We start from the raw sequence: 12,744 nt of genomic DNA, 5'->3' as shown, positions 1-12,744 counted from the left end.
CAGGAGAGACAAGAGTGACACACACCAATGAAGAAAAAGCTAAGCAAAGGTGAGTAGTCTTTGGAAAGGCAGATGGGTGTAACCCATACAAACAGACAATCTCCTATGCTGGGATAAAATAGTATCTTGGTTTTCCATAGCACTGTACATTGCCCCCACTCTGAAATTGTTTACCGTTTGAAGAATACAAAGTAAAGAAGCCCAAGTTCTTCATTGACTAGGCCTGTGCAGCCAAAGAGAACAAAAAGGGAGCCATTAGTTGATACAACTAAGAGGAAAACATGGTGCAGTAGTTCTTGTGTGTGCTGAAGTTGTGTGCAGCACTCAGAAGCCAATGAGCAGAAAAACTTTCCCCTCATCTGACCTAGTTCTGTCAAAGATTCACACATGGAGATAGTGGGTGTAAAGGTGATACATGCAGTATCTTCAAAAATTTTGGAAGGCAACAACTCACAGTGAAGAATACCTAAGGCCCTGATGTGGAAAGGCAGGCTAGCTGGAAAAAATGTAGAAAATGCAGACAAGATACCAGAAGGCTGCCCAGAACTGTAGGCATACAAAAGAGTGAACAGATTAGGGCCAAGCCATTTTACAAATGCAAAGCAATGTTGAGGAAAAACAAAAAATGGTGCCAGAAGGATAGCTGGCTTTAGGGCAAAGCTACCCCATGCTGCAGGTGTGTCCTGTTTGAAAGGAGCTACAGAGTTAAAGAATCAACCCTCTCAAAAAAAAAAAAAAGAAAAAAAAAAGGCGGCAGCATGTAAAAAATACTGCAAAATCCAATATTACTGCAAAACCATAATCCAATTTGCTGGATTGTGAATTGCTGCTGACTGCACTGTGACAAGGCAACTTAAAAGGGCAATGCCCCCAAAGAGTTTTTACACAAAATCAACAAGGAATAGCAGAAATAAGAAGACTGTTCTCCTTATTTCAAAGGAACATTAATATTTCATTAGATTATTGTAAAAAAATACATATAAATTATGTCCAAATCACTACATACCCAGCCATTGGTAGCTTGGCTGACTATGAACCAACAATGGAACAGGTGGCCCAGGAAGGCTATGGAGTCCATACTTGGAGCTACGCAAAGCCCAACATTGCACATCCTCAAGCAAGCTGCTGTAGCTAAACCTGCTCTGAACAGGGTCATGGACTGGAGGATGACCAGAACTGCAGCCCCTTCCAACTCCAGCAATTCCCTGATTAGATTAGAATGGATTTCTGAGAAGCTATTTAAGGATGCCTGGGTTTTCCCTCAAAATGAATCAGAGAGGGTGCTCTATATACAAGAAAAAGCCTTGGGGAAAAAAAAGAAAACAAAACAAAAAGAAACCAAACCAAAAACAATCCACTTGTGAATGAAGCCTGCAAATGTTTGTTAAATCAGCTTTACTGGTGGACAGAAGGTGACCTTGGACAACACCATGCAGAAAAAGCATTGGTCATCGCTGATGAACAAATTCATGAAGGAACCTAATAGTGAGGAGCAGCAAAATGAACTTCAGAGTCTGGAAATGAAAGGTCCCCAAAATCTCATCACCTACTGAAATCTAAAGTTAAAAGATATACATAACTGTGGAGGTGTCAGAGGCAAATCTGAACTCCACATAGCCAGTGCTCCAGTCTTTCTGACCATATTACTAATTTTCTTCACAGTTTCTAGGCAAGCAACTGTGTCTCTTAGGGGAGTGCAGAAAACAGGAATATGTAAAATGTCCCCCTATATAAAAGGAACATTAGTCTAAGGTCAGCAGAGGTCAGTGACCTTCTTGAAGAAAAAAGAAAGCAGCTCTTAATGAACGACAGACATGACAGAATAGGGAACTACGCGAGCCACCCCAGTACTCATTTACTGAAGTTTAATGGGCTTTGACCCAGGCTTACAAAATAATTGTACTAACACAAGGGTCTTGTTCAAAACAAACCACCAAAAACAACTCCAAAAAGCGTGCTCTGTTTTGCCAAACCAACTTCCAAAGCCAGAAATTCAAAATGAGAAACTGTTTCTTCCTTTTGCCTACTCTTCCCAATTACAGGACTATGGTAATTACTACATGCCATTATAACACACACATGTTCTTATCCACCCCAAAAGAGAAGTTTTGTTTGTTACCTCTTACCGACAGTTATTTTGACAGTTCTTTTCTGAGAGTCCATCCTCATCTTCTCCCATAATATCCACTGCCGAAAATATCAGTGCAACCAGAATTGCAAAGCAGCATACCAGTGCAAAGATCACAATGCATCTTTGCTGGGACTGAAAGAGATTAAGATTAAAAAAGTTTTAATGGTGTGAGCACATTCCAGTCAATGACCTGAGACTCTAAATCTTTTACATAAGATCTGAAATTCTCTGAAGATCTTACTGCCATAGCTGTCAACATGAAACACACCTCAGCATGAAAACACTCTCAAAATTGTCTTTCACGTATCACCTTGAGATGTATTTTAAATCTCTGAGACTCTGTTAAATAATTCATGTCAAAAATAAGATCCATAATTCAAACTGTTTTCTGTTTGTAACACAAGGAAAGCATTGTGCATTAAAATAATGATTCTTACATTAACTACATATTTTCTGGTTGAGCCTCATAGGTAAAGTATGCACTTAGGATGGCACCCAAAAGTCTTGAGAGTTTTGTTGTGTTTGGCTGAAATAAAACATGTCATTGCGAGCAGAATGAAGAACAAAGGCTTTTTTTATTGCTACACAAAGTAACTGACATTGTTACTATGACTGCCACAGTAACTGAGACACTTTGGCAAGTCCTTGCCCTAAAGTACTTATACGGAAAAATAATTCACAGATGATAGATGGGATTGAAGGAAAAAATGGGTGACTGTTGCTTAGCATGACAGGCAATACCCTCTGCATCAATGCCCTCATCATCTGCATCTTAATAATCTCAGATTAAATATTAAAACACAGCACAGCACTATTTTATTCTACAATATGAAATCCTTCAGTACCAAATCAGATGCAATCACGTAAAGCCACAGAAAAAGGTGAAACCTCTACAATCTCCTGGCATGCAATTTACATAGCTGCATGAAACAATATTTTTTTCTGAAACCAAATATTCAAACAACTATAATGTGTGCAAAAAAACACACTATAAATAAAAACATAAAAGTCTAACTTCTGTTGCCATAGTTATTTTCTTAATTTTAATTATCACCCTGTAATTAAAATGTCACGTAAAGAAGAAAAGCTTTATAAAGGAATGGGTAAGTGAGAAAGTAGGAAAAGTGTAAGGGAAACAAAGCAATGTCATCTTTGCAGCTGAAAAGCAACTTTATAGTATTTGCATTGCTCCTGACATTTTGTTTAAGATATAATAAGTTTCAGAGTAATAGGAACATTTTCCCATATACATAAAAAAACTACTTTAAATAGGCTTCCAAAACTTGCAAACTAATGCACATCCCAGAAGAAACAAGCTTATGCCTTTCAGAACAAATAAGATATAAGTACTTTATTTCAGTCTATGAAAATCTAAAATGCAGCAAACTACTCCTTCAAAAAACCAGGAACAAATATTCAGAAATTTGGTGAGAAATTAATCCTTTTACCCAACTGTAACACAGAATAAGCTGCTTAAGTTATAGGCATATTTTAAATGCAATGCATATTAGACACTTTTATACATTTGAAATATATATTCATGTTTGTGCTTTCTAATAAATTACCTAAAATCTTCCAAGAATGCAGCATAGGAAAGTCATCTTCAACCATTCACAAGGCCTATTTTTGAAACAAATCAAATTTGGACTTTTTTTTTTTTCTGATACTCGGTATAATCATGGCAACATATGAAAAGAATTAGAAATGATTGCATTTGGGTGTCCAGAACTAAGGCTGCAGTCAGATGCACAGTAGAACTTAAGAGAAAAATGTTAAAACATTGCCTTGTTGCCTCATACTACTGGCAAGACAAACGAAGTGTCAAAGATAAAGAGGTATTCAGATCTGGGACACTGCTTTATGGCATTTCTTCGTCAGGAGGGCTAGCACTCTTGCCAAGATGATCATAGTCTCATGCAGTTTTTTACAGTTTTGTAAGTGTATTTGCAGAAACTGATGCAGCTTCTTCCAAGCACTGAGCATATCACCATGGCAGCAACATAGCAAAGCTACTCCCATACCAGAGAGTCAAACAGAGCTGGGGCTTGTTCTCAAGCCTCTAAGAGCAGGGGACGTGGCCCAGCATGGCTTGCAACATTAGTATTCTTTTTCCTCCCAAACCAGGAAAACTACAGCCATTCTACTCACTGGGAATAGTCCCAGGTCCACATTTTGGGGATAATTGTAATAATAAGCATCCGAGCTGCCACTCAGTACAAATTATTTTATGTCATCGCTCCTGTGAGTAACTCCCATCTTCTTTGCTGTGTGAACAACTAGAGAGAGCTACAGGGTCACTGGACCAGCAGGAACCACAGTAGCCTTCAAGGCTGGGCCAGCACACATGGAGGCAGCAAGAGATGTTTCATTAAAAGGAGCCCACTGTACCTCTACCACACATGTCATAAGTCATAAAACAGCCCTACAGCCCTTTTAACCGGCTTAAAATTTAAGGCCAAAAGCTATATAAAATCTAAAGAGTATCACAAGGAGAGAAAAAACAAAACAAAACAAAACAACAATAAAAAAGGCAGGTGCAACAGATGCCTTAAGTTTCTTTAATACCAGAAAATTTAATGGTAGCAATTCCTCGGGGTTTATGTTCCAGGAACATGGAAAGTGGCGGACAACATAACTCTGACTGGAGCCCCTAATCTAGCTTTAAATCCTGTTCCACATAAATTTGGAGAACATATTCAAGGTTTCTTGACTTCTGTGTTGCAGCTGAAATTTGTATAAGGTTTAAATCCTTGTTATGTAGAGCTTGTCAAGCTCTGCAGTTTGACTGACTGCTTCTCACTATGAGCGGCACATAGTACCACTAGTAAGACCACTGCTAATATACCAGCACTAAAATACAGAACTGCACAAATCTAATTTACTGCACTCATTCACACAGATCATTTATAATTACACATTTGTCTTTGACAGTTGTAACAGATTAATTGTTTCACATACAGCTTAACAGCATGACTACAAATAGCATAGGGGGCCTTTTAAATCCACACACAGAAAACCAGAACAATATAAAAGGGTGAAAATAGTATTTTTTTCTCTCTGAAAAAAAAAATATTAAATAAATCAAAACTAAACCTCCAAGTTTGTGAGTCTCCTATGTGTACATTTTTAATCACGGGTCTGAGGGGCCAGGTGAAGGCCATTTTAAAAAAATCATACAGATTATTAAGGAGGACTTTGAATGGTTTTACAGCTCATCATCAAATTCTTCTCCTGAGTGGTTATTTTTTGATTGCTTTTAAATCTATATATGACATTAGAAATAAGTATTTGAATATTGCTTAGATTCAAATTGATGTTTATATTAGAAAATAAATAATAATAATAAAATTACTGGCACCAAACAAGTCTTCTGAGCCTTTTGTTTGGTAATGGTAATAAATCTTACTTTTCATGCACTAATGTCAAACTCCAGTCAATTTTCTAATAGGCTTTTTCTAATTAAAATAGATTAGAATAGACCATACCACTGTTCTACTGTGCCATCCATGTGTGCGCCTCTGTGTACGTGTGCGTGTATGCGCAAGTAACAGCAGGTTTCTTGAAAGCATTCAAAGTAGAAGAGCTCATGCCATAGACAGATCAGAAGAAATCTGCTAGATTTGCTCCTCAGACTCTTGCATCAGTGGGCTCAGGCAGTCCAACTGCTTGGTGCTATGCTGTTCCATATCCCCTTGACGACTGGGATCCCTCAGAGCTATCCTCCTTCTTCCTTCAGTAAATGCTTAAAAAACCCTTTGTGTGTTTAAGCTTTCTTAATTACAGAATACAGGATCTCTTCAGCTTATGTAGTCCATCTATCCACATACATGGTTAATTTATACAAGTGTTACTTCTAACATACATTTGCCTAACCTGTACCTAAAACCTCCCATTGAAAGGGATCCTGCAGTCTCTTCAGGCAATTCATCCTTGGTGTTAGTACCTTACTGATGCCTAACTTAAGTCTCTTATATATATACCTGCAATATATACCCTTTCCAACTTGGTCAAAATGGAGAACAGAGTATTTCATTCTTTCCTACTGCAGATTCTTACATATTTGAAGATTATTAGAGATACTAAGAGGCCTGGGCCCAGAACATCCACTAGGTTGACTGCACCTGTCAGAGGACAACCTGAAATTTCACTCTTAACAGCGAGATCTCTCTATTGTGAACCCAGAAATTCTGTTACATGAGAGAAAGATTTCTTCAGAGGTTATGAAAGATTGGGAAAGAAACCTGCAGGATCAAGGACAATGAAAAATGCTGCCATTTTCCATTTCATGAGCAAAACACATTTCTTTCACCTGCCTCACCTATCTTACATAATATCTACATTTAAATAAATTCAACAAAACAACGTATTTACTAAAATAAAGCATGATTATTTTTTATGCTGTTATACCCCAAGATAGTGAGAAAAAGAACAAAAGCTGCACCACGGGAATGCAGTGCAGTATTATTCACACATGATTTTAATCACAAAAGGACCCTTTCTGTTTGTTTATTATTAAGAAAAAGGATAGTCTATGTCAGTCTGTGATACCCAAGCAGAATTGAAAATGAGAGCAAGAAAGAGAAAGGCCTCCATCTTTACTGCACTTGCATTGCTCAAAGGCTGTTAAGAACACTTCAATGCTCCATAAAGCTTTCATTTTCTTCACAAACAGTAGGTATCTCAGTGACACACTAAATTTAATCAGGAATTTAATTTTCCCTCAATATTGTACAAAAATGTCCATCTCTCCCCAAACAGGAGCCGTGAAATTGCAATGCTGCATCTACTGAGAAAACTGAGCATATAAAAACAAAACATGACATGGTTATGAACTAGTGCCTTATTCTTATACCTATTTAAGAACACAGGATGTAATATTTATACATACAGCATACTAATAGAGTTCACGTCCGTCTGTCATAACCACAGAGGCTCTAAGATGTAGGTTTTCACATCTGCCATGAGTAGCCTGCTCTTTCCTGCAACACATCTCAGATTTCACACCAGTGTGGGAACAAAAGTGCTCATTTTCAATACTAGCAACCTGTTCAACACCTTTTAAAATTCTGCTTACAACTAGGGTTTTATGTCATGCTACAGCACATTCAGCAAAGAAAGCAAGGAACTGGACTTCAAGAATTAATAATCATTCTTGGGTTAACCTTGATTCTTTAAATCATTATGTGTGTTTATTAGAGAAAAACCACTGCTATAAAGACTGTTTTCCACTAATCTGGAATCTATATACAGTAATAATCTTCATTTCATCCTTAAATCTCCCAGCTAAGATTATTAATATAAATCAACACTTAATTCCTATTAAAAAAGGGAAGGAACTGATCCAATAGTGCTGAGATAAGTTAAATATTTTCATATTGGCTGGGCCCAGAGAGCTTCGTGCTTGGGTGTTTACGGTACTGGCTAAGGCTAACAAAGAACTTTTAGCACTTACCTATGAAAACTGAAAGTATCAGAACACTGGAAAAGCAAAGATGTTACCCATATTTAAGAAAAAAAGTTGAGCGAGCAATAGAAATCAGGAAATTATAGAATCATAGAATGGTTAGCATTGGAAAGGACCTTAAGATCCTCTAGTTTCAACCTCCTGCCACGGGCAGGGATGCCTCACGCTAAACCATGTAGCCCAAGGCTCTGTCCAGCCTGGCCTTGAACACTGCCAGGGATGGAGCATTTACCACGTCTTTAGGCAACCTCTTCCAGTGCCTCACAACCCTCACAGTAAAGAACTTCTTCCTTATATCTAACTTGAACTTCACCTGTTTAAATTTGAACCCATTACCTCCTTGTCTTATCACTACAGTCCCTGATGAAGAGTTCCTCTCTGGCATCCTTACAGGCCCCCTTCAGATACCGGAAGGCTGCTATGAGGTCTCTACGCAGCCTTCTCTTCTCCAGGCTGAACAGCCCCAACTTCCTCAGCCTGTCTTCATACGGGAGGTGCTCCAACCCCCTTTATCATCCTCATGGCCCTCCTCTGGACTTGCTCCATCAGCTCCATGTCCTTCTGTTGAGGACACCAGAATTGCACACATAATATTGTAATTTCAATCTCTAACAAATACTTGAACAAGTAACAAAGCTATTATATGTAAACTCCTAGTAGACAAGAAATTGTAAAGAAAAAGTCATATCTATTTTGATTTCCATCTTTCCTAGTCATGAGCACTGTTATCCTGCTAGAGAAGCTGAAAATAACATATTTTGAACTCTAGTAAAAACCTTCTCACAAAGCACAGAAACTATGGCCAGATTATTACAAGAGAGGTGTAAAGCTGGTATGAATATGCTCATTGGAACAATGTGAGGAGATTCTGCTGTGTATCTGTTTTTGTTCATGTCTTCATTAATAGTCTAAATTATGGACTAGAAATGAACTGTGCCTGTTAAGTTTTCAATTAAAAGCAAAGCAGCACAAAATGAAATCATACTGGAACATTAGATTTACTTTTCAAAATGTTCTTGACAATTTAGGTGGCGTGTTGAGAAAAACAGGTTAAAATTCAATTAAGGAAAAGAGCTACCAGCAGGTAGGAGCAAACAATTGCACAGACAGAGGAACTGAGAAAACATTAGGAAAAAGGATAAGCAAAATGATTAAAAAGTTGGAGCAGGTGCTCTAGGAAGACAGAACAAAAATGGGTAGGAGTCAGTGGTTTGGAGAGAAGAACTATGACCAGGAGGTACAAAACCATCAAAAGAGCATCAGGTATAGTGAAGGCAAAATTATTCACTAAGTACCACAATACCAGAAATAGCGGATGTTTACTCAAAGTTGTAGGAGTTAAGTTTCAGAAAGATACAGTACTTTTTTAATGAAGTGGATATAGAGCATCAGGAATTTGTTGCCACAGGAGGCCGTGAAAGCAAACAGCAGCAGGTTTAAAAACAGATTAGACAAAGCCTTTGAGAACATGTCCAGAACAGATGCTAGAGAAAACAGGCAGGGATGATGGGGACATGCTATTGCCACTGTTAGGCATACAGTCCAGGGCTAGATATGCCATGTGTCAGAGCTGTAGAATGCATTTTCTACATTCTTAAATAGTTTTCTTTCTCCATAGAAGAACCCATGAGTTATAGCAGAGTACAACATGGACATGAATCTACTGTGTCACACTGTTGTGTTGACTTAATCCTTTACATCCTGGTATAACACCTCTACTGTGTATGAGGCAAAAATAATCCTTAGCCTCTACTCCAACTTGGCATATTTTGTCCACCTTTCAAGACTGCATGGAGACAGTTCAGAGAAAAATCAACAATAAATATTTAGCCCTGTAGCTACCCACAGAAAGAAGAGAATCAACAGTTAATTCTCCAAACAGCATTCTTTAATGACAGTGTCTTCCAAGCAAACAAGGCATATGAAGTCACACTGTCTGCCCAGCAGTCCTTGGCTACCCAGTTTAATTTGAATCTGTATTTGAAAGAAAGATTTATAAAAATGTAATTATCTCAGACACACAAAATCCAGTATGTAGATAGACTTAGCTGAGAAAGACCAAAATTAGTACCTCTACCAAGGGAAAGATGATCCAGAGTTTTGCCTTTCAGCACACACATAGCTCAGCACCATGCAGCTTCATAGAGACAGAGATGGGAGCAATCACTGCCATGGTGGCATACAGAGGGGCTGTGGGCCCTCATCACACACCCACAGTGAAGCAGCTGCATTGGTTTCACTGCCCATTGAACAAACATTTGATCCAACAGATCAGGCATCTAACACATGGATAGAAATGTTACTATAAATAGAAATCCAATAAACTGCTTTGAAAGAAATCCAAGGCTTTATGGGTTACTTATCTGAGCTGCCTCCACACAAAGCGGTGTATTACGGAAAGCTATTAACAGTCAGAATATGAGCTGTATAAGAAAATACGGTTTCCAGCACATGACCAACTAACCTCTAATGCATTTTGTTGACCAGAATTGGCAGAAAAGTAGGAGTGAAAAGCCTGAATACATTTAAGTGTTCATGTGCCATTTCCGTGAAATTGGGCCCTAACTTCTCAACATGATGTATCGACAATCCAGGATAACATAACACAGTATTACAGTTCAGCAATGCCAAAAAAAGGCTCTCGTGTACACTATAAAAGGCCACTCAAATCCGGTGTCTCCTGTATTGAAAAGTATTGAACAATCTGAACCAGGCATGAACAACAAATTCAGAATACTATTAAAAACTCTTTAGTAGAAAACACGGTAAACCATATTTCTGTATCCTGATATCTCTTAAGACATCTTTAAACCTGGACCCTTTAAGTAAAGACTCTTACCACAGCTAGCATTAGACTCATTACTCCTCCAGGAATTTTACAAGTAAAAATTGCTGTGCTACGGAAAGCTATAATTGATTTCTTTTTGGATCAGCACTTTACCATATAATAAAAAGACAGAGTACCTTCAGAAAAAAAAAAAAACAACAACAAAACAAATCCCCTCCAAAAAAACCCAACCAAAAAAAAAAAAAAAAATATATAGCAAGGAAGAGGTAAGGTAAGAAAGAACGATGGAAAAAGAAATTATGAAAGATAGAAGAGGTAGAAAGGATGTGATACAGAAAGATATAAGAAAAAAAGTAAAAACTCAGATTAGCACTTGAAAGTCTACAAAAAAAGAAATCTGCAGCTAAAAATAGTGTTACATATATACAAATACAGTACTCAGTTTTATTTGTTAGATCTTTTATGTCCAGTAAGAGACTTTCTAGAAACAACTTCAGTTCACTAATATAATTAAAATCAGAACTCAGCTCTCTTCAGAAACCAGGTGAAACACAGCAAACAATCACTAAGCAAACAAATGTTTAAAGGTCCATCATCTCCCATGAAGAACTGCATCCTATAAGGCAGCATTTTGAGAAAGAATGAAATTAATGCATCAAGATGCAAGCTATTTTGTACACGGCAGAACAGTATATTTAAAATCAGTTAGAATCACTGGAGGACAGCAGGCTGGGGGGATCTAGCAGATGACACAAAGACTGGCCTACAATCCACAGGTCCAGGTATCAGCAGGCGCTGTGGTTGTCTGATTGCCTGCAGAAAACATACTTTGCAATTCCACACCCTTTATGTGTCACTCTGGAGTCTACAGCATAGCAGGCCAGGCAGTTAGAAAGCTCTACTTTTCTACAAACTTACTTTCAATTTTATGTTGATAGTCTTACATCCTAATGGAAAACTAGACTGAAATACCAGAACCTCTATAGTTCAGAATGATCCATGAATACTAAACGGGAAGCTGAAGTAACCTGCCATATTGCATCTGTCTGTAGCCTGCAATACTCTTGTTTTCATAATCAACAGGAAAAAAAAAAAATCTACATTGCTATCATCTTTTCCACATTGTTTATGTAGAAATTCCATTTTTCTGACCCACGAGTTTCTTAACTCTCCTCTGGAATGAACAGTTTATTGTACTGTGCTCTGGCTGTCACATTTAGCACTGCAACATCAAAGAATCTGAGGCTGAAGGAACCAGCAAATGTTGGGCAGTTATGTGCAAAGTACCCTTTAAGAGAAAATACAGCAAGCCTAACAATGTCTGTGCAAATATGTATATGACAAATCACTGTATATCATTTTGGCATCCAGAAAACACCTAAGCATCTCTGTGGATCTTACTCATATTTGTGCCATGTTCCTTGAAATCAGTGATCATTTGGAATGTAGATTCTGGTTCCAGGACCGTTATTAAACATCAAAATTTATTTTTTAATGTGTATATATATATTAAAGATGTATATTTATACACACAGACACCCCATATATATTTTTAATGACTTTAATCAACCAACATTAGTACTTTTCTAAGTCACAAGGAAAAATTAGTAGTACTTAGATATGTTTATTTGCAAAGTCAGACCAGACTATATACAGACAAATACACTTATATCATACTTGTGATCTCTAATTTACAAATGGTAATGCCTCTGTTTAAAGAACCTAGGTTTAAAAGTAACTATACCTTATTTTAGTACTTTAGTAACTGGAAAACAAATACTAATGACATAGTTAAGTAACCTGAAACTCGCTGATAGTACAGCATCAGCTACAAATACGCATTTCTTTCAAGACAGTGTTTTACCTAATGATGCTGCTAATAAGGCTTTAAGATAAACTAAATGAAATATAAAAATCCTGCACAATTTTTTTTCCCTAGTGTTTGCATATGTTATTGTTGGCACATTCAATGACCATATGTACAGTCAGCTCAAGCTTCTTGCACACAGCCTTTCACTGTTTTTCCAAGAGGCTTTCAAAAAGAGACAAGACCACATCCACCACCACCAAAACTAAAAATAAGAAATTGTGGCTAGTGGCACATAAACGCCATCAGAGAGGCTGCCACACAAATTTGAGATCAAGTACAGCTCTGCAGCAGAACAAACCACTCTACCTGGAGCATGTTTTTTCCTAGTCAAATTAACAAAGCAAAATATATTACCTTCAACTTTTTCCACTGAGCTTTAAGCATTTCATCCTGCAATTGGGAGAGACTAAGAGCACATGTGCCATCAACTACAGCAACATCACATTAAGTTCCCATAAAGCAATCATTCTACAAGCAAAGGCAGGTGGTAC

At 37.6% G+C, this 12,744-nt stretch overlaps 1 protein-coding gene across 9 annotated transcripts in view; it reads right to left on the bottom strand.

Annotated features, from left to right (window-relative positions):
• PLD5 (phospholipase D family member 5) overlaps positions 1–12,744 on the bottom strand; it is a 163,347-nt gene that overhangs the window by 94,249 nt on the left and 56,354 nt on the right. For 3 of the 9 annotated variants that reach the window (XM_062637348.1, XM_062637350.1, XM_062637349.1), the window contains exon 2: positions 2,127–2,263. The exons of 1 other annotated variant lie outside the window; for it this stretch is intronic. In XM_062637348.1, coding sequence (XP_062493332.1) covers positions 2,127–2,263 — 137 coding nt within the window. Of the gene's footprint in view, positions 1–2,119; positions 2,264–12,744 lie in introns of those variants that run through there. 5 more of the 9 variants (XM_062637356.1, XM_062637357.1, XM_062637355.1 and 2 more) reach the window with 3 other exon arrangements.

This window comes from Pezoporus occidentalis, unplaced genomic scaffold (assembly GCF_034315485.1).
Source record: "Pezoporus occidentalis ecotype Australia unplaced genomic scaffold, CSIRO_AGI_Poc_V1 ctg52, whole genome shotgun sequence".
Classification (NCBI taxonomy): domain Eukaryota; kingdom Metazoa; phylum Chordata; class Aves; order Psittaciformes; family Psittacidae; genus Pezoporus; species Pezoporus occidentalis.
Note: the sequence above shows the minus strand (reverse complement) of the source record. Positions and strands in the feature narration are given on the sequence as shown.